This window comes from Carassius gibelio, chromosome B4, assembly GCF_023724105.1.
Source record: "Carassius gibelio isolate Cgi1373 ecotype wild population from Czech Republic chromosome B4, carGib1.2-hapl.c, whole genome shotgun sequence".
In the NCBI taxonomy this organism is placed as follows: domain Eukaryota; kingdom Metazoa; phylum Chordata; class Actinopteri; order Cypriniformes; family Cyprinidae; genus Carassius; species Carassius gibelio.
This window is the reverse complement of record NC_068399.1, coordinates 22,414,322-22,436,334: the sequence shown is the minus strand read 5'-3', so window position 1 is coordinate 22,436,334 and position 22,013 is coordinate 22,414,322. Positions and strand designations below refer to the sequence as shown.

Sequence of the window (22,013 nt, the reverse complement as noted above, 5' to 3'; positions counted from 1 at the left end):
CATCACAAAAGTGTATAAAACCAGGAATATTAAATAAAAAAAAATTAATAATAATTTAATAATTCATAATCATTTTGGTAATTACATAAACAATATGACATTGTTTTTAGTTTTTATTACTTATTAGTATTATTATTACAATACTAATGCATTTAAAAAAGTTGCAGGACACTAGAGTGTCCCATATTCATGCCAAAAAAACAAAATAGTAGTCAAACTCCAAATGAAAACAGTCCTCATATTTTTCTCAAAAGAAAGGTTGTTTAATGAAAGTAAGTTTTACAGAATAAATATAGGGACAACAAAATGTAAAACAAATTCTGTGCAAGATAATAAAAAATAAAAAAAGACATTTAATCCAGTAAATGAATGTGAATATATTGAGAATGGACAACTATGTGTGAAGTTGACTTATACAGGTTAAACAACAGAAACTGTTGCCCTAAATCAGGTCAATTTTTTTTTTCAATCATACACTAAGAAGCCTTTTTTTTGTATATTTAAGTTTACATGCTCCAATCTCTACTGTAAATTGACAATGTGGTTATATATGCCATTCTACATTAATTTCTGTTAAGCCTAAACGCCCTGGATCTGGATAACACTGCAGATGTACCTTAACTTTATCAACAAAGAGAGCAAACAAAAAGATGTTCTTTTGCATATTAGCGTAGCAGTCTTAGAATAGCATTATTTGGCAGCAAGACATTGCCATTCATTCTAATCAGAGCCTGCAGTCTCTTGCCGAATCCTGGGATTCATTATTTAGACAGCTATGTAGTTTCACATACAGCCCAGAGTGCATGTGGACGGGCCGGTTCAGACTGATGAAAACAGCAGCTGTGCATTTTGGTTGTGCAAACAGACACAGAGCAGCCCTTCAAGCAGGATGATGAGATTTGTGCACGTGCAAGTCAGTCCCATTGCAGACTGAAACCCTTAGAAAGCATGACGGCCTCCAGGTCACCGTCCTCCTCTTTTTCTCTCACTCGCTGCTCCTCCAGCAAGGCCACCAGCGCATCTCTCTGCTCCACCACATCTAGCATCTCGCTCAATATACGCCTCTCCTCCGCCAGCTCATCCTCCCCCTTCAGATCGTCTGAGAGAGAGAAAGAGGTGCTGTGAAGCTGTTATTAATTGATGAACCATTACGAGAGAAAACCACAAAGCATTAAGGGAAGTTGAACTATTAATATCTTCTGCATGTACTAACCGTCCACCGCCATGCGCTCTCTCAGCTCCTGCTGTAGTCGACTCTGCCTGTCCTCCAGCTCCAGCTCACGTGCACTGAAGACAAACCACACAGATGAGCACATAGCAAACAATACTAGACCAAACCGAGAAGCAGAAGACTTATGTAATACCTGATGCAATCACACAGTGCCAGATCAGTCCGCACAGTTCAGACTATTATTAAACATTCAAACCATTGATACTCACAATATCATGAGCTCAGATTCATAGCGCACAAGGGCATTCTTCTCCTGCACCAGCTTAAACCACTGGTGCATTAAACTAGGGTCATCTTTCTTTCCCATTCCTGTGAGAGAGAGAAGTGGAGGATGGGACACTCTATAGACATGCAATCATGTGCATGAATATGCTTATAAGCAGGGTCCAAATAAACACTTTAAGCACTAAAAAGCAATTAAAACTGGCTTTTTCAAACTTTTGAAAGGTACTGCATACAAATTAATCAAAACATGCAAGCAGACAAAAACGATTCCCACATAAGACAGGATGCAAATTTTTATGTACTGAGAGCCATGCAGATCAATAACGTGCCATGCCCATGCAACTCCATCGCGAAAGGTTACAGAGCTAAATTTGAGATTACAGGAGAGAACATCGTACTTAGCTGGTGAAGTGGAGGTTCTTGCACTACATAAAGAAAAAAGACTGTACAGATATAAACTGAATGATCGTGTTCTGTCCCTTTAGCTTTGGCTGCGTACAGCAGGGCAGAGGAAGGAATAGAAGACAGGAGAGAAAAGTAAAAGGTTTTAGATTTTAGTTCTGTTACACAACCGGCACTAGAGGTGTGAGACTGGGGAGGTTGTTACCTTCTGAGGAACAGCAAGGACAGAGATAGACAGGCCTTCTACGAGGGGAACCTAGAAAGGGCTCGACTAAAACCGCAGAGATGGGCAGAAAAAAAGAGGGAGAAGAAGGCTTCAGGGATTCAGGAATTCAGGAAGGCAATCAAGCAAGGATGGGAAAAATAGAGGAATGTGAGGTGTGAAGCTGAAATGGGTCGAGTTGGATGTTTATGTCCAGGGAGTGGTCTGACTGACAATGTGCTGTCTCAGAAAGCAGGCCACCGGAGAGATTAGCCAAAAGTTAAAGTTAAAATAGCTTCTAAAATATGCCATCTTCCCTGACTACAATTTATATTTGTATTTCCAACAGTACTGCTATTCAAACTTTATCTCAAACTTTCATAGCCACCAGATGATACAAACTAACTAATTCTACCCTCTAGCGTCTAGATTCAATTCAGACACAAAGCTGACAGCAAGCAAACAGGACAGGATCCACAGCACGAAAAAAGCCAGGAAGCCTGTTTTTACACCACTAAAACAGCTGTTTAATTTGTGTTAACACATTATAAACCTCTAAATAGACGGTAAACATGTTTGTTAGTGTCATTAGCATGAGCGCTAAGTCAAATGTGTTGTACATACCACCCAGATGTACATCCAAAAGGTTAGATGTACTCGAATCTCCCCAGAAGTCTATATCATAAGGAAGGACACATCATGACCATTAAAAGTTAAAGAAAACAGAACATCCAGCACTGCTCCGTCCCTGTGTTTTTTTTTGAAAATATGCTAATGCAGTGAATGTAGCAATAAAAATGATATATGCAATATGTTTTTGATGAATGTTAAGACTTTGTGGACCCACTTTATATTAAGTGGCCTTAACTACTATGTACTTACATTTTAATTAATAATTTAGTACAATGTACTTATTGTGTACATACATGTTTTTACTTTGTACTTTTATTAAAAAAAAACTACATGTAATTACATCTGTATTTAATTTCTGTAATTACATTTATAATTAAACTGTTGACCCATACTTTACACCTTAACCCACCCTTAAACTTACCCATACCTCCAACCCTCTCCCTAACCTTACCCCTATCCCACCTCAATAGCAGCAAAAGTGTTTTACAATACAATATGAACACAATAAGTACATTGTACTTATTTTTTTATGTAAGTACATATTAGTTAAGGCCACCTAATATAAAGTGGTACCGACTTTGTAAACAAACACATAATGGGTACAAACCATGAAGGATGATGACATTTCATAGTACATTATATGTATTGCAAGAATGGCTAAAATATTAAGTAACTGAATAAATAAATGAATATAATAAATACGTAAATAAAAACATTTGTGAGGTTTAAGCTTAAAAAAGAAAATACACTTTTATTCAGGCTAGACCAGCTGAAGACCGGCTTGGTCATGATGGTTTTAAACCAGCTAAAACCTCTAAACCACATTAGGCTGGTTTAAGCAGATCTTTTTTTGAATCAGGGTTACTTATCTCATTCAATTTTTATTTTAAATGAACAAATTAACCAACAATTTAAAAGTTTCTATAAAACTGTGATTTCTGAGGCTCATCCACTTTGATTGACAGGTACCTGCTTCGCCTCTGAGTGCTTTCTCCACAGCTACACCCTTCTCCTCCAGCTGCCTCTGCTTGACCTCCACTTGCTCCAACTGACGCTGGATTAACTGAGATGACATGCACAAAAATAAATATGCATTTTTAAAGAGGCACATTAACAAGAATGCTTCAAAATACATCACACACACACCTGTGCCCTGTGCAGCCTCCGCAGCTCCTCCTGCTTGGCCTGTCTGCGCGCTGCTCTCTGCACTCGCCGTGTCAGCTTGGCGTTGAGTTCCTCCTCCGTTTCTGCTCTCTGAAACAGTGTGGTACAGAAACTTATGCTGGAAGGGTCCGGGAACACCACCCAAACACCTACCACCTCTGACGGACATGACGACACTGGGGTGGCCGCCTTGGTTGGCAGCTCTGGCAAAACGCTGTGTTTCTATTAAGGAACAATATGCTGAGTGTTGCTAATTCAGCCAGTGGGTTTAAAGATTGAAGGGGCTCAACACATTTGAAATAAAAAGATGCTACCTTAACAGCATACGCCCTCTTGAATGCCAATGCATGAGGCACGTAAAGCAACTCAGGAGAGAAAAGGCAGAAACTGTATTAATTTGTATTCTATATACTCTGCATTTTGAATACACAGATAAATACTGCTAACCACGGCACAAACTCCATTACAAAACACATGTCTATGTTCTACATTCAGCTCTCACAATCTAAAATCTGAAAAACAAATCAATTGCCATATTTGATACCTCATCCCCTTCATGTACCTCCTCATATATTGTTTCTTTCAGAAGGTCTGACTTGATATTAGACAGTTCTTCCCACAGCTAAGAGCACAGCCAGAAAAAGACATTCAGTTACCTCCAACATCAATAAAACGAAGCAATAAATGATTCCATTAGTCCAGTTTTTTATATATATATATATATATATATATATATATATATATATATATATATATATATATATATATATATATATATATATATATATATATATATATATATATAAAGCTCTAAGCAGCCATGGGTAAATGCTATGCAATTTGTCTTATTGTTGCATACAGTAAGACTGAAAATATCTGAAGACTGAAGGGTCCAAGTCTTAAAGGCATAGTTCACCCAAAAATGAAAATTTGGTCATTAATTACACACCCTCATGTCATTCCAAACCTGTAAGACCTCTGTTCATATTCGGAACATAAATTAAGATATTTTTGATGAAATCTGAGAGCTTTCTGACCCTGCATTGACAGCAAGGCAACTGAAACATTCAAGGCCCAAAAGGTAGATCATCGTTAAAATAGTCAATTTGACATCAGATATGAGAATACTTTAATTGTCTATAATGTGCCAACATATGAAGCACAGCTCATACAGAAGTCACTTTCAAACCACGCAACTAAATATTCTTTACTAAATTTCCAATTGCATGGATTGCATTCCTATTGAAATGGTTGCATTTTGCCCTTGGAAATATGCAGATTAACATGAAATGTGACCTTTAAGGATCAGAGAGAGTGGAGAGGAGTTTGACATTACCTGAGCTCTGAGTGGACATCTTTCTAGAAGAGCATGGCAGGACAAGTCTGTGTCTTCAGAGAAACTCGGATTTTTCCGGAAACACAGGTCTGCAATGTGGTAACACCCTTAAAATCATGCTCATGTGGTACAGTTTATTTATAGATCCATCCATCCATCCATCCATCTCACCTGATGTTCTGTTCATTCCTGACACCTTCCGCTTTGTCTCGGTGTTAGTTGCGGCAGGTAGAGTTTCTGCCACCATCGTAGCCTCCTTCCTCTTCTTGTCCTTTTTATACTTTGAGAAAACAGTCTTCCAGAGGGACTTGTGCTTTCCTGGCTTCTGCTGGGCCTCAGCCGCTGCATTCATACTCTTCCTGCTTTTACGGGGCAAGAACAGCGAGCTGCGCTTTTTCTCCTTCTCCTCCAAGCCATTGTCCGTTGGGGCAACCAACCGGTCTGGAAGCGTCCTCCTGTGCTCCAGCCTACGGTTGTCCATCTGGCATACGTTCTCCGTGACACCGGATCTTTCTGGCAGTCTGGAAGCCCCTTCCGCCTCGTCTCCACACAGGATCTCAATTTCATCCGGAGGAAGACTCCAAGCTTGATTGAGCTTGGGTTTAAAACCATCCCGCTGTGGAATAGGAGTAGCGCTGGTTGATGAGAAGACCATAACCTCTCGGTCCAGTATCGGTTCAGATTGGTGAAGGGCACGACATTGCTTGTTGACAAGAGGGGAACTAGATGGGCTGTACGGAGGAGTAGGAAGACCTGTGTCTGGATTTAAAATGCTTTCATTTCCAAATGAGGTGGAACTGAGATCCAAATCCTGCTTGTCTCCCATCACACAACCTTCTACAGTGATGCTTAGTCTGTGGATTACAGAAGAGCGGCCTATCGGCTCTTCTAATGTGATGCCTGCATCGCCGTCCATAGTGTGAGATGGTTCAGGCAGGAATGTACTTTGAGATGGAGTTTGTGTGCTGGAGTCACAGTTTCTTGGTGTTTGTTTGGCAGAATTGCTTTTGCAGGACGTTATGTAGGCGACTGAGGTGTAGAAGCTTTCTTTAATGTTAGATGTTTGGGCTGCTGTATGTTTGGGGTCGCATTCTCTAGACAGAGGAGTCAGGCCTAAACTCTTCCTGATCTCGGCACTCCTCAGCCAGAACTCTTCTACAACCTCTGACCTCTTGACAGGTGGGTTCTCTGGATTCGTTGATAGCTCAGGTGTGGGTGTGGGACCTGATTCTGGTGGTTTCAAGGAGGGCGGGGACTCAGTAGAAGACTGGTGCAATGAAACAGATTCGTCTTGTTCCTGTTGGTCACATGGATTGGACTCTCTGACTGAACTGGTGTCTATATCTTTGTCATCACTGTATCCTTCATAAGACTCTGGTTATTAAAAGAATGAAAGTATAAGGGAAAAAAATTAGAATGGGAAAGAATTCTAGAGGAGTTTAGAATCTTCATAATAAAATAGTTTTGTGGGGAAGGTGCAGCTTGTCAGTTGCTCTTAAAAAAGCAATAATATGAAGCAGCCTGAAAAAGATAAGATTGTAAAAAAGGTTCAATCATGGTACAAATAAACAATAGAAAATCAAATGTTTTGGAGGTTTTTCACTTTTGATAGATCCATATTCTGAAACTTTATGTCTCATTAATTCTAATGATATATAAAGTATATTAATGAGAAACTATATTTTTCATTAATATACTGTATATAATTTATTTTATTTTTATACATTTTTTTTACCCCCAAATAGTTCCTATTATGAGTGTGTATCTAAATATTATTACTGTTAAGACCTTAGTGTAGAATTACTTGTACCATGTGCATAATTTTTTTTGTGTAAATTGTTGCTGTGCATACATTTTTACTGTCTAGGATCTATAAAGTAGGCTAACTTCTTTATTTATACTTCATAAACTGCAAATGTGATCAAACGTATGTGCTAACCAGGCATACTGCATTAAAGTGTAAACACTATGTAGCAAATATGTTGGGATTAGAAATGAGTGTTTACATTGTGCAGCGTTATTGTTTTCGATGTTAACAAATAAATTACAATATGAAAACTTGTCATGTTGTACCTGGTTAGGACACAGTTTAAGTTAGTGACTTAAAATTTGCAAAATATATAAAACAGGCAAAAAAAAACAACTTCCAACTTATTTCCATAGCGTAACCCAAAAATATAAAGTATAAAAAGCCAATTGCAAAATACACAAACATTAAAAACACACTATTAATCATGCACAGTCTGCAAAAGGAATAACCTGCAAACAACATCTTTTAAGTTAAAATAATGCAAAAAAGGCTTATGAAGGCCATCAATGTTCAGGGGCGGTGCTACCTTTAACAAACCCCGCCTCCTCTTCCTCAAGCCACACCCCTGAGAGCCGTTCCCTCTCCCAAGGGCAGTACTCACCCTCTACACATACACATACATGTCAACACACCCCAAAACACACACAAATTCAGTGGTGAATGCACAAAAATAAACATACAAACAAGCATGACAACACACCTCGCATACAAATTCACACAAACATAAACAAAAACAGGCATCGAGAGACATTAAATAGAACATCAGCTCATCTTAAGATGATTTCTTTGATTTGATTTCATCAATAAACAGACAATATAGTCAGACAAGATCATACTTTACCCATTTTATCAGAGCCATTTCTAAAGAAAATTAACAGGAACAAACACCCACCATCACTAGAAACTCCCTCGTCTTGTTCTTCTTCGGAAACTTCTCCTTCTTCCTCCTCCTCCTCCTCCTCCTCCTCATCTTCGGCCTCCTCCTCCTCCTCCTCTTGTTTTTCCTGGTTCTCTCCTCCCTCTTCCTCTTTTAGCTCCTCCTCCAGGTCAAACGCTCTCTCTTCATTGGTCCTGATGTTTGGCCCCTCCTCCTTCCAGACAACCTCCTCCTCTAGGTCTGACTCAGAGCTACTGAAAGCCAAAAAAGAGACAGATTTATCCAGGAAAAACATGCCAGTAAACATTAGTAATATGAGAGGAGCATGTTTTATACCTGGACTGCTCCTCTGTGTTTTTCTCCTGCAGGCTAGCACTGAGGTTGTGCTGTGCAAGCGTCTCCTCTGGGACCTCCAGCAGTGGGCTGTCCTGTTGTTTTGGGCAGGGTTTGTAGTTCTCCAGCTCAATGCGTTCTGGGGTACCACACAGTCTCTTGGCCAGGCTGGATACTATGTCGGGTTGGGCGCTGGAGGACCAAGAGTCTGGTGGGGTGGCTGTGCCCACTGACCCTAGAGAGGACAAAGACGTAGAAGCCGAGGAAGGAGCAGGGAGAGCCTGGAGAGACAGAAACACAGACAAGTCATGTCAATAAATGTATAAATAAATAAAGTAACACTTTAAGGTATCCTTGTTAAAGTATAATAATACATTTGAGAACAGAGTAATATTAATTAAGTACATGTACTAACTATATGGTTAGGGTTAGGATTAGGTTTTGGCTAAGGGTTGGTTTAGGGTAACTTGCATGTAATTATGCATAATTTATTGTAATTACAAAAGTAAGTACACTTAGCATGTGCAACAAGGACACCTTAATAAACTGAATTAATAAAAGTAAATAAGTACTTTTTAATCAAAGAAATTGATATTGATATTCCTTTCCATTTTTATTTAAATAAAAATAAACAGAATTATCTAAAAATATTTTAAATAAAATACAAATCTTTAAATGCCGAATAAACAAATAACAGAGTTATATACACATGTAAATATATATAAATATTAATGACAAACTGAAAAATTCAATAAATAAAAACTATGCTGCAGTTTATGTTATTTAAAAAATTGCATCCTGTTTTTACATAAATTTATTCACAAATCTGTCAGATGTACTGTATATAGTCATTATACTGATAATTTCTCAGTTTTATACATAGCTCAAAACATAGAGGATCTAAAAGAAGTTTAATGGTGATCTGATGAGGTTACCTGAGTAGATCGAGGGGCCGCAGGTGGGGCTGGTCTCTTTCTCTGATCCACGCTAGTCATTCTGTAGCTGAAGTGGTGCTTACAGTAAAACCTTCCTGTACAAACAAAAAGAAAAAATGACGTGAGAGAGCAGGAAAATAAAAAGGTAGCTGATTCAGGGACTAAATGTCTTATTTATATAGTTGCTTGAAGTCGGCCTGAATGCCGCCTCTTTTTTTAAACTTGAAGTGTTTGAATCATGTGATCTATACGACCCTATCCGTTAGAACCTTTTTGGTGTTTTGATTCCTATTTTTAAAAAATATTTAAAAGGGATTTTGCTGAGGGCCTTCAGTTTCTGTGTGTGTGTGTGCACCCCACTATCATTATTGCACAACAGTAAAAGCCCTGTCCCAACAAACCCTCATTTCAGACCTTATGACTGTGCAATGGTAACAAAAGAGCAATTTGTTCAGTCAAAAACAGTCGCCTAGAGCAACACAGAACAACAGGACATTTTAACAGGCTGTGTCGCTCATCTTGTGACTACATCCATTAAAAGCTAAACACCTATTGTTTTTGATTTAAGCATAAAATCTTAAAAACACAAAGTACTGATAATAATCGTTTTGTTAGTGAAAGTATGAAGTGATTAATCATACACACGCACCATGTAGCTGGTCGTAAGCGTAGTTGGACAAGCGTAACGTGGTGCTGCAGTGATCACACTGGAAGCAGCTCCTATGGAAGAACTTTCCCTCCGCGCTCAGCCTTTCCATGACATAAACGCGACGGCCGCAGAAATAACACACATCACTGCTGCCCATATTCACAGGAAACTCCTTTTGAGAACCCTACAAGTGAGAGGGCAAAGGTCAAGAATCAAAATAAAGTTTCTTAACACGGACAACTACAGCTGTCAGGACAGAACTGTGGTGACAGTGTGCATTAAATAATTTATATTATTATTATTACTTGTGATAATCATTATTTTATTTTATTTGAATAATTGTATTATTTCAGATTTTATTTTTATATTACTTTTTATTTACAGTAATTTTTAATTTTAATAAATATAAATTAATGCTAATATATTAAATAAAATATGGATGACACAATGAAAAACATTAAACAAATGCTCATTTTTCACCACATGCCATAGAAACAAACTGCAGCACTTTCATGGAATGACAGTCTAACCAAGCTGTAAAGCACTGTGCCTTATTCGAATAAATGGATTAGAGAAGGAATTAGTAATAAGTAAATATAACGGTAAACCAAAATCAAGCCTAGGTCATACACACAGTAATAAAGGCACTAAAAGGGACATAAGAAGATTCACAGTGTTAGGGAAGATTTGTCCCGGACACAACATGTGAACTCTTACCAACTCCCTCCTGTGAAGGAGCTTGGGAGATTGATCCTGCTGACTCTGAATCTGATTGGATATCTGCTGAGCCAATGAGCTTACTCCGCCCGTATACATCTGAACGTAGCTCTACAAATCAAAAGATGAGCATAGGAAACAAGCAGGAATGCAAAATGCTTCTGAGATGAAAGCCATCAAAAGAAATGATGCATGAATATCCATAAAAGCATAAAGGTGTGGAAATGACAGATTGGCTTAAACAGAGAACGTCAACAAAAATGATTTCTATAAAGTAACAAGAGCTATATTAACATCCACGTCATTGGGCAATAATATATTATAAGCACATACTTCACTTATGACATCTGCCGCTTGAGTGCTTCAAAGTCTAATTGTATTTGTATTGTTCAGAAAAAAAAATTCATTCTGAAAATGATTCCAGTGATATTGTTCCTCCATGTAATCATAGTTATTGTTGTGACATGGACATCCTTATTCTCATTTAATTACAATGATTATGAAAATGTTACAGCCTTTTGTTATCATTATAGTTATCGTCCTTGGTGTGAATGCCATTAAATTCAACATACCATTTTCAACCTAACATATTCTATCCATCCATCCATAAATCAACATAAACCTGTCAGTCAATGGCAAAGTCACTAAGTAGCATAAAGGATAAGGTAGAGATAATAAACCACTCTGTCTGAGATTCTTCAGTTAAGATCCTAAAATCACATGTCCCATGGCCTCCAGTCACTGATAGGCTGTTGAGCCCTAGGCCTGTTCACACAGAGAGCTTCTTCATAACCTATTCATACCAAGCCAACAGTCCCAGAGACCAAAGAAGATTCAATCAGAACCAGATTAGCCATTACTGCACACTACTGGACCCATTTTATCTTATGGCACAGGTGTCTTTTAACTTCTCGCTTTAAATCAGCAGAAAGTGAACTCTGACCTATTGCTTGAAACAAAAACACATCAGCTCCTGCTGTGTTGTGTGCTTTTTCTCAAATTAATTACTTACCCTCATTTGGGTGGACAGCAATACACAAGACACGGTATATAAAATGCATCATTCATTTATTATCTTCAAAACACAAATTAAGATATTTTTGAAGAAATAGACAGCAATGGATTGACACGTTCAAGTGATACTGTCATGAATGCATGTCAAAGACTGACCGGAAAGAGAAGTAATTATTTGATAATTTGTTATTTTTGTGTTCTTTGTGTGCAAAAAGTATTCTCGTAGCTTCATAACATTACGGTTGAACCACTGACGTCAAATGGACTATTTTAATGATGTACTTACTAACTTTCTGGGCCTTGAACGTGGTAGTCCTGTTGCTGTCTATGGAAGGTCAGAAAGCTCAGGGATTTCATCAAAAATATCTTAATTTGTGTTCTAAAGATGAACGGAGGTCTTACAGGTTTGGAACAACATGAGGGTGAGTAATTAATAACAGAATTTTCCTTTCATTTCAAGTAGGATTGGTGGACATCAAAATGTTATTCATTGTAGAGTAAAAATCCCTGGTGCAGTCTTCTAATGCAGCAGCTGTTACTGTCAATCACCTGAATGGCTTTTAATCTAATAAAACACTTTATAAACTCTGCATAGTGGCTTTGCCAATTCTAGTTCTTCCTGTTGAAGTGTGTATGCTAAATTTGTGCAGCAGGCACTGGATGAATCAGCAGTTTTCACGGATGGGCAAGGTGAGCTAGTTCCCTCTATATTAGGAAAATGTTACAAATCTCATGACTAAAAGAGAAAGTGTGACATTTTATAGCAACCAAAACCCCAAAAAATCTTCTATCAAACATGGATATGAGTGACTAAGACATTATTAATCAAGCCTGATTGATGCGATGAATAAATCCATTAAATCATATCTCCTGCTCTTTTGAGTAGAGAAAGCAAATTTAAAAAACAAAAACAAAAACACCTTGTGAGGGCATGGACATGTGACCTAGGACCACAAAACCAGTCTTAAGTTGCTGGGGTATATTTTTAGAAATAACCAAAAAAACATTGTATGGGTCAAAAATAATCGATTTTCTTTTATGCCAAAAATCATTAGGATCTCAAGTAAAGATGATGTTCCATGAAGATATTTTGTAAATTTCCTACCGTAAATATATCAAAATCTAATTTTTGATTAGCAATAAAAAATTTGATTAGTTTGTAAAAAATGACTGGTTTTGTGGTCCAGGGTCACATATATGTTTGCACATGCAAACACACTTTTATGCATGTAAAAAAAACACATGCATCACACAAAGCCTCACACACCTGTCTGCGAATTGTACTAGCGGAGGCCAGTGGTGTGTTTTCCTCAAATTTAGCCAGCAGTAGCGTCGTCATGGACCGAACCATGCCTTGACCCTCAACGACCTTCGGTTCTGACCCCGGAGTCACTCCTGAAGTTTTATTTTCTTTGCTATCATGAGGAACATCATCCTATATCAGGAAAATATCACAGATAATCACCAAAAATGTGCAAAAAAATTTAACAGATGAAATAAACTTAACTATATATTCTACAGTACTAAATATATATATATATTTTATATATAACATCTCACCTCTTCTGACTGGCCAGTCTGGCTTGTTCTCCTCCTCTTTCCATTTCCAACACTATCTGCTTCCTTCTCTTTCTTATCCTGATAGAGAGGAAAAATAGCGCATCTTAACATAAAATGGGTAATGGCTGCTAAAAAATGCAGTTGTGTACCTGTGAGTGTGTATGAACCTTGGGATTGCGTTTGCGGGACAGACTCTGTCCCAGTTTGCTGAGCAGTGAGATTGGTGACTTCGGGCTAGAGAACGGACCTACTTTCCCTTCTGAGCTCAGGTTTCCTGATCGGAGAAAAAAAAAGTGTGTATATAAAAAAAGATGAAAGAAGGTTAAAATAAAAAAAGATATGCCTTGTCCTGACCACTAGCTGGCGCTGTGTCTTTGAGGAGCTCGTAAAGTTGGCTGAGGTACATGACCATGCAGAGAGAGTCACTCTCTTCCAGTGCGCTCATCTCCTTGCCGGTCATAATAGGACAAATACCAAATTCCAGCTCCGCCATGTCCAAACCCAGCTGACCATTGAGCTCCGGTTCACTCTCCTCCAGAGATGCAAAATTACTGCAAGAAACAAAGACACTAGTGTCAGAGTAACACAGTTTTTTCAGGTTTAAGCTTACGCCCATCAATATAATAGTACCTATAGAAGACTGGGAGTGCCGTATTAATATATAAATATTTAATTAAAAGTTTTAACAAATATATGTAATTGAATACAATTACAATTTAAAATAATATAAAAGTGAAGTTAATGAATAAATACTTTATAAAATTTTCATAATCAACCATTAAAGTTTAGGTGGAAATGTAACTGACATTTATTGGCATATTTCACAATGTAGATTTTATTTACTGACCTATTTATTTATTAACTACATAGTGTTAATTAATAACTATACATGTCATATATAAATGAATAAATCATGAAACACGTCATTTTTATTGCCATATTTTGCCAGTTTATTTATTGATGCTTTTAAAAAAAGTTTACATTAAATACATTCTATATTTTATTTATACATTTAATAACATTTAATATATGTACATTTATTTATTTACACATTTTATGATATATTTAGCTACTGATGCTTGTAATGAATTACTTATTATTATGGCACTCCCATACATTTTTTTTAGTAGATATACATATTTAAAACAGTCCATTCTGGGAAGTAGACCAAAAATATTGGTGCCACAGTCACCCCATATAAATTTTAGCCCAATAAAATGGTAGCAATAACGCGTTGCAACTCACAGCTTGGCCAACCTGTGATATAAACTAGGTTACCAGCCTACATTGCTAACCACTATGCCACAACCTTCCTTCATACCCAGAGTAAAGAGTGTGGACTCACATGAGGTCAGGTCTGAATCTGTGTATGAGAGCACACAAGGCCAGGCCACTCCTCCAGGAAGTTGTGAAGTCTGTCACACATACGTTCATGTAACCATGCGTCTGCTCCTGACACCAGCTCAGAAGCTTACTGTAACGAGCCATTGACTCTACACACACAGACAGCATGTTAGATTGTGTATGACCGTATAAGTGGTAGATGGTGTGTATAAAGTAACACACACCTTGCCGTGTGAGTCTAGGGTGTGGAGAGCTGACTGCATCAAGATTTAAAATCGGACCCTCACCTGTGTCTATGAGATGACGTACCTGTACACACATTTTCAACATCATGATCACCATCAGCGATTATGACTCAATTAGAAGTGCAAGTTTCTAACCTGAGCAGCGCTGATGAGCTGCATGTTGATGTTGGGATAGCGGGTAGCAGGATCCACGCTGTACTGGTTGTAGTTTTTACTGACGTTTTCTGGTGTTGTCTGAGGAAGCAACCGATACACACTCTCTCTGAGACCGGGAAGAAACAGACGGGGATATTAGAACAGAATCCTACTTTTTTAAAACGGATTGTTCGTAAATCTGCCTTGGCTTCATTGGGATCTCATTTTAGCTCTGACCTCTCAGCCAGAACCTCTGAAGGGGTGTTGCCTTGACCCCAGCTACGAACCATCCAGGCCGTGTCCGTGGCTGCCAGGAAGCCCCGAGCAATTCCTGTTCCCATTGGCCAGAATGGCTATAAAAAAAGAGCTGTGTAATTACACTAAGATGCTTACAATCAGGAGAATCAGAGCAAAAAATATATATTACAGATGTTTTCAAAATGTTGTAAAAAGAACATATTGAAGCATTTTGTTAATTGGTGTCTTTGTCTTACTTTTTAATACAATTATTTAAACATTGTTAAAATAGAATTTAAATTAAGATTAAATGCATAGTCGTAAAACTGATCAAAATAAGTTATGATATATTGAGTGTCAAAATATATATTCTTTAAACAAAGGGAACCAAAAACTTGATAATTACTGTGTGTTATTATGGTCAAAAGAATGCCAAATTATAATTCTATGCTATTTTTATATTTTTTATTTAAAAATAAAGGTCATTCATTTTAAATACAACAAGTGAATTTGAACATGAAAACATTATAAATTACATTGCTATGTATGAAAAACATGGATCTTCATTTTGATATTATGATAAAAAATGTATATTGATTTTCTTAAGATAAACGAATAAAATGTCAAATAAAATCATATTTTGTTTAATATACATTTGCAATTAATCGCATTCAAAATAAAATATTTTGTTCACATAATATATGTGTGTGAACTGTGTATATTTATTAAGTATATATAAAGATATTATATAAAATATTATTTAAAATTATCTAAAACATATTTTTCTTAAATATATGCATGCATGTGCACATGTATTACGTAAACAAAAACTTTTATTTTGGATGCAATTAATCAATTTGACAGCACTAATAGATAGATAGATAGATAGACTTTTACTAGGAAATAAGGCAAATAAACGTATTAACTGTATACGTTTTTTAAATTATTCATAGTTCACTCACCTCTAGTAAACTATCACCCACCAGAGCGACCAGCAGAGGGTGTCCCCTGCGCTGACGCACCATCGCTGCGTTCTCAGAGGCGTACATGCAGGTAAAGTCAAACATGGCCACATCTGCCTGCCCATAGTGGTTGATGGCAAAGTCCAGCGTGGGGAGCTGATGATTGGTGGAGAAATCAGCAGCTTCGTGAGCATACGAGAGCAGTGCATTCTGGTCCACATTGTTCCTGGAGAGCAGCATTTCAGTGTCAGCGTAATCCTGCAAAACAAACAAGAAAACAGTCACTCACAAATCAATGTGTACGATATGCGGATGAATACACATGATATTTGACTCACGCGCAGAATGACTCCTTTGTCCAGAAGACTTTGCTTTTTGGCGGTCATTACAAAGTAGTGAGTGTCGTCTTTGTAATATACTATATTCTCCAGATCAATTCCTGCACAGAAAAGAAGTTGACTGATAATCATCATTGCTTTAATCATCTTAAACATGATAAACTCGTTCATATTTGAGAAGACAAAGAAGCTTCTGCTGTATGCAAACATATATATGTTAGTTGCTTAAAATACATTTGAGTGCAATCCATGAGGTTTTGCTATCTAGTGTAGTAAGATATTGTATAATGAAATAACTCGGCACCGGTAGCCTGCCGAAGATCCTGGAAAAACCTCTGGTTGAAGATGAAGGCGACACCGCTGATCTCCTCCACTTTAGCTTCGGCAGTGGTGTTGCGATTGATGAAATTCGCCGTGATGGCAATGGCCAGTTTCCCCCGAAACTCTTTCCTGCGAAACCCTAACAGAACATAATGAATAAAACCATAATACAGAGGCTTTGAATCCCAGAAAATAAATTAGTGACGTCCAAAATAGGGTAAAATTAGAATAGGGGAACTGTGTGTTATAGATGACTGCGAAACTTCCTCAATGTTCCTCAACATTGCACAAGATGAGATTCTTTTACTTCAGTATTTCAGTACTTCAGTAACTATATGTGACTTTATATTATATATTGTCAGCACGGTCATGATAAAAAGAGACATTGAATATTAAATATCTTTTAACTCTAGTATTACACTATATATTCCTTAATATCATTTCTGGATGCTGATATCACAGAATCATATATTATCTCATTCAGCAGTGTAGCTAAGTTTTCAAGCTCTATTTGAACTTTTCGCTAGTCTTTTGTACTAAATCATTTACACTTATTTTTTCTTCGAGTCTAAAGCACAAGGCTTTTTTTTAGCTTCTGCCATTAGTTAACCAAAATATGAGTGGCATAATTTCCTCAATGAAAATCAAATTACAGAACAAATTGTGCACAACACGTTTTTGGGTTTTGCCAAATGTGTGAGAGAGAAAAAGGAAGGCCATTGTAAATCAGCAGGAAACTGGGGAACCAAAGTTACAAAATGGTATGAAACCAGGAAGACACTGTTATCATGACCAATAATGGTTCATATTAATCCCAGACTGAAGCATCTGTTTATTGCATTTCAGATTGGATAATCTGTGATTACAACAGGCTTGAGACCATGTGTTTTTGCAGATACCTGGTAAAGTGTTTCTTCTACCATCTGCCCCAATAACCACATCAAACTCCAGCTGATTGACTGGATGTGAGCTGGGATGGACCTCTGCCCGCCAACCAACACCTGAACAGGACAAACTTAAAAACTGACAAATCATTTTACCGTTAAAATTAGGGTGAAATTGTATTTGATTACTTTCTTACGTTTCTTCTGGTCCTCTGGAGGTTCCACTAGATGTTTGAACTCCACATTCACATGAACCTCAACTCCCAATAACAAGGCCACCTTCAAAAGCATCAGCTGCAGCTGACGAATACCTGCACATTGCATAAATGTTGATAAAATCTAATTAACATGAAAAATAGTACATTTAAATAGTTTTAATAAGCATTAGATGCCATTCAAATCCATTAAACTGATAAAGCAATACTGCATATTAAGGTATTAACTAGTTTATTTGAGGTATATTTTATATTTACAGATGTTAAATCATAAAACCCACTAAAATTCTGAAATACTTGAGTAAAATGACTAATTAAAAGATGGAAAATGCCAGGTATTTAAAAAAAATTATTTTAAATACAACACAAATATAGGTATCACAACATGATGACGTACAGTATGAAAAATAGATATTCCTTTTGATAACTGCTTAAAACTAAATTAACTTAATACATAATACATACAAACTTTACATTATATAAATCCAATTTAAATCTATTTTTTTTTATATTAAATGGTTAATGTAAAGTCATTTTCAGCACATTTCATACTAATTCAAATATCAAATATGAACCAATACTGATTATTTTTATTTTTTTTAATTCTATAACAAGGCCACCTTTAAACTTATGAATTGCATACGATAAAACCACAAATAAGCACTCAACTGAGTTTTGATCTCAAGTTCACATTTACTCACTAATATGGTCTATGGCTCCAGCACAGAACTTCCCGTAGAACTTTTTGGCCCCTAAACCACGGAGGTCCTGGATGGTGAAGGGCCAAAGATGAAGAACATTGTTCCGTGAGAAAGCATCTCGCTTTTCCACCAGAACCACCCTGGCGCCCAGAAATCGCAGCTCTATAGCCGTCCGCAATCCACACGGACCTGCACCTATGATCAGACACTGAACACACAACAAAACACACAGCTGTCAGTGCACTAGTATAGACAACTCTCTCTTGCAATGCACTGCGGGGGACTCTTTGTACCGTGGTGCTGGTGCAAGCATGGCCTCTCATGTACTCTCTCTGGCTGGCTCTTTTATCCAGTTTGGCCCATAGTGCTTTGGCCTTCCAGTCGTGCAGTCTGCTCCTCAGAGTGTGGTAGAACTGCGGCTGACCGCCTGGATGCAGCTTCAGCTCTTTACACAGCTCCTGGAAGGCCCTGAGGGTCTCCCTGCACGTGGCGGCCTGCACGAAGCCATCGAACAGCGCGTGTGCCTGGCACGACTCAGACTGGCCGACCCACATATTAGCTCCTCACACGACCCGCAGTGACCCGCACAGGAGTCAGCTCACCTCCAGAATGCACCAGACACAGGACATCTGAAGAGGAGAAATTATTTCCAGGGATTGCTGTGTGATTTTGGACAAGAGAATTTTATTGACACAATATATTTGTAAATTCAATATATATTGAAATTAAGTTAACTGAATTGCCTTAGACTTTCCTACAAATTATTACGCAAGTGCAATAAATAATTTGTGATATTTAGTATAATTAGTGATTAATAATAAGTATTTATTATACTATAGTAATAAAAACACTATATAGTTAAAATTTGTAATAATTAGTGAATTTAATATAGATATAAGCTTCAAAGCGATTATTTAGTTGATGCTTCCCAAAAAATGAAAAGCTTTGGTCAACTGAAAATGCAAAATCTTTGTTTTCAAATGTTTTTAGGACATTTTGAGTAAACAAACAAACAAACAAATAACAATAATGATAAATCCCATCACCTATAATTATATTGTATTATCTAAAATGTATATATGTGTATACATATATATATATATATATATATGTATGATATTGATCATAGATAACTAAATCTATAGATAGATAGATGGATAGATATTGAAAATGTTTTGGGGTGGTCTGTGGCTGATGTACTGACTCTAATGATCATTCTGATTGGCTGCTGAGTTAAAGGGGTGGGGTTTACAGTGCTGCATAGAGTCAGCAATAATCACCAGACATTAAACCACTTTATTACGCACATTACAAAAGATTACAGTAACTGCATTGACTCAATTTACTCAGCACTATTACTCAGCCGTGCAGTTCAGCCTAGATAAGAAAAAACTGAGCTCTAAGTGGCCACATAAGAACGACTCATTATATGAGCTTACAGATAATGCCTGATTTTATATCTCATGATTATATTTAATGAAAAGCAAACCTATTTAAGTTTGATTTTGGTGTCCAAATCCTTTTAATGGCTGATTTCTTCCCCTTCTTGCACTGACTTGTCTTTAAAATTGACGACAGTAGAATATGTGTCTTGTCTTTATAATATAATAAGATACAGCAAGTTTTTAACATGAATTAACACAGATACTGACATAGTATCAAATGTTTAGGACCTTTGAAGATGGGGTCAGGTATCAAATCATAGGACAGCAACCCACTGGGAGAAAGAGGGGGATTATGGGTGAGACAGGGTGAACTTCAGACTAATATTTCTCTTAACCTGATGAAATAAAAAATCTGTAATTAAAATTTAATGGTGACCAGGAGCTGTCACGTTCCAAAAATAACAAAAACCACCATAAAAGGATCATAAAAGTATTTTATTCTAAGTTTACTGAGGCCCCAAAACAGCTATTTTCACTTGGAACAGAGCAACCTGTACATTTGTTATTCATAATGTTCATAAAATAATCGTAAATGATGAAAGTATTGTAATGATACTCATTTATGCCTGATCTGTTCTTTTAAGCAAATACAATGCTCACAAGTAGTTCATGGAAAGTGTGTGTAAGATGAAGAAGAACAAGTTACTATCAAAACGAAAACTCCCCTGGTTTTACTGGAGGTCGTTCACACATGATCCTCATGTAAATGGGGGGCAAAACCCTAAAGCATCACCATAAAAATAAAAGACCTCTTCTCTCAAATGTCTCTGTGATTGACTGCTGTGCGGTTTGAGAGCAGAGGATTACAGAACGCAAGTCAAGTGCTGCAGAAAGAGGATCGATCACAGTTTTTCCTGATGTCAGCCATTCAGACATCGATTTCACTGTGAGACTACTGTATATGTGCATTTGCACATACTAATGAAACCATACAGTCATTCATTGAGTATATAGAGTGTTACCATGTAAGCATGCACCAAGAATGACCATCCAGCAGCTGCAGTCATACGTTTTTTCACCTCTTTCCACATCCTATCGAGCATCTGAATTAATATGGGTTCCTTAAGATCCTGTCAGAAAGCATCAACGCTGCTGCACCAGACTGACACATGCACACACACAAATACATTCAATGCAAGTGAGATTTACCGTGCTGCTTCTCTGCGGTGTGTACACGTTGCTGACATGATTTTCCTTCCTCGTCTCTCGCTCTGTTTTTCTCTGGCAAGTTCCCAAGTGGATCTAGAGCTGTTGGTGCCACATTAACTCTGGTTTCATATACACAGCTGCAGTGCAGGAATTAGCTCCACTGCTTCACACACACAGCACACACTCACACACACACACACACACTGTCCTCTTTCTCTCCCCATCTCTCTGTAGCCAAGGTCAGAGGAAGGAGCTACCAGGCACCTGCTGACTCTTCTACACACACGCTTTCACACAAGCAACAAACACAAACATTGTCTTTCAGGACACACACATGCATGTCACACAGATTCTGTAGTAGATGGTTTCCATATTCCAGGCAGAGCATGTTAATCGTGCAAATTCATTATTCAGTATTGCAGAGGATCTGCTGGTGGTTGCTGTTGGAGTGTTATAGTAAACAGCCCTAAATCTAATCTGATTTGCCCCGGGACAGAGACTTCTTAAAGAGATTACACAGCACAGATGAGGGAGGGTAAGAGAAGAGAGGTGGAGGAGACACTAATCTGGAGAACATTACCTTAAACACTGCCACACTTTTGACTGTCTCACTCCCTGCTGAACACACAAAGAGCGTAATGTCTCCCTCAAGTGGCTGTTATTGCATTTTAGATTAAAGAGAAATGCATAATTTCAGTTATTAATTCAGAAACCCGTTCGTCTGTTTGAGGGATAATTGAGGGCCATCCCTGAAGAAACAACAGGGAATGGTTTCCTGTCACACTGGTTTCCAAGAGGGTCCTGCAATTTAAATAACACGGTGGTAATGCCGTAAACAAAATTACGCACGAAAATAGTCGTTGACGAAACTGAACGTGACGAGAATTACATTTTAATGCATAGGCACTGTTGACGAAACGTCAAGGAAAAAAACAGCGTTTTACGATAT

General features: G+C 37.5%; 1 protein-coding gene across 13 annotated transcripts; it reads right to left on the bottom strand.

Moving 5' to 3' along the window:
* Window positions 1-238: 238 nt before the first annotated feature.
* On the bottom strand, window positions 239-21,514 carry mical3b (microtubule associated monooxygenase, calponin and LIM domain containing 3b). 13 transcript variants are annotated; one of them, XM_052555152.1, is made up of 34 exons: window positions 21,065-21,514; window positions 18,764-19,099; window positions 18,471-18,678; window positions 17,752-17,865; window positions 17,570-17,671; window positions 16,654-16,809; window positions 16,350-16,450; window positions 16,012-16,269; window positions 15,050-15,165; window positions 14,813-14,939; window positions 14,657-14,741; window positions 14,434-14,581; window positions 13,443-13,639; window positions 13,256-13,362; window positions 13,089-13,166; window positions 12,796-12,963; window positions 10,515-10,625; window positions 9,798-9,981; window positions 9,149-9,243; window positions 8,217-8,494; window positions 7,896-8,134; window positions 7,530-7,607; window positions 5,365-6,567; window positions 5,194-5,282; window positions 4,402-4,479; window positions 4,172-4,222; window positions 3,840-4,079; window positions 3,663-3,756; window positions 2,685-2,735; window positions 2,064-2,129; window positions 1,855-1,947; window positions 1,441-1,540; window positions 1,214-1,287; window positions 239-1,099 (listed from the first exon to the last, which is right to left on the bottom strand). In XM_052555152.1, exons 2-34 carry the CDS (start codon window positions 19,022-19,024, stop codon window positions 915-917), a joined length of 5,535 nt encoding a protein of 1,844 aa, XP_052411112.1. In that variant the 5' UTR covers window positions 19,025-19,099; window positions 21,065-21,514; the 3' UTR covers window positions 239-914. The 13 variants fall into 13 exon arrangements, with proteins under 13 accessions (XP_052411112.1, XP_052411122.1, XP_052411111.1 ...); XM_052555162.1 differs by lacking the exon at window positions 2,685-2,735; XM_052555151.1 differs by lacking the exon at window positions 2,064-2,129 and having other exon boundaries at window positions 14,434-14,741.
* Window positions 21,515-22,013: the final 499 nt, after the last annotated feature.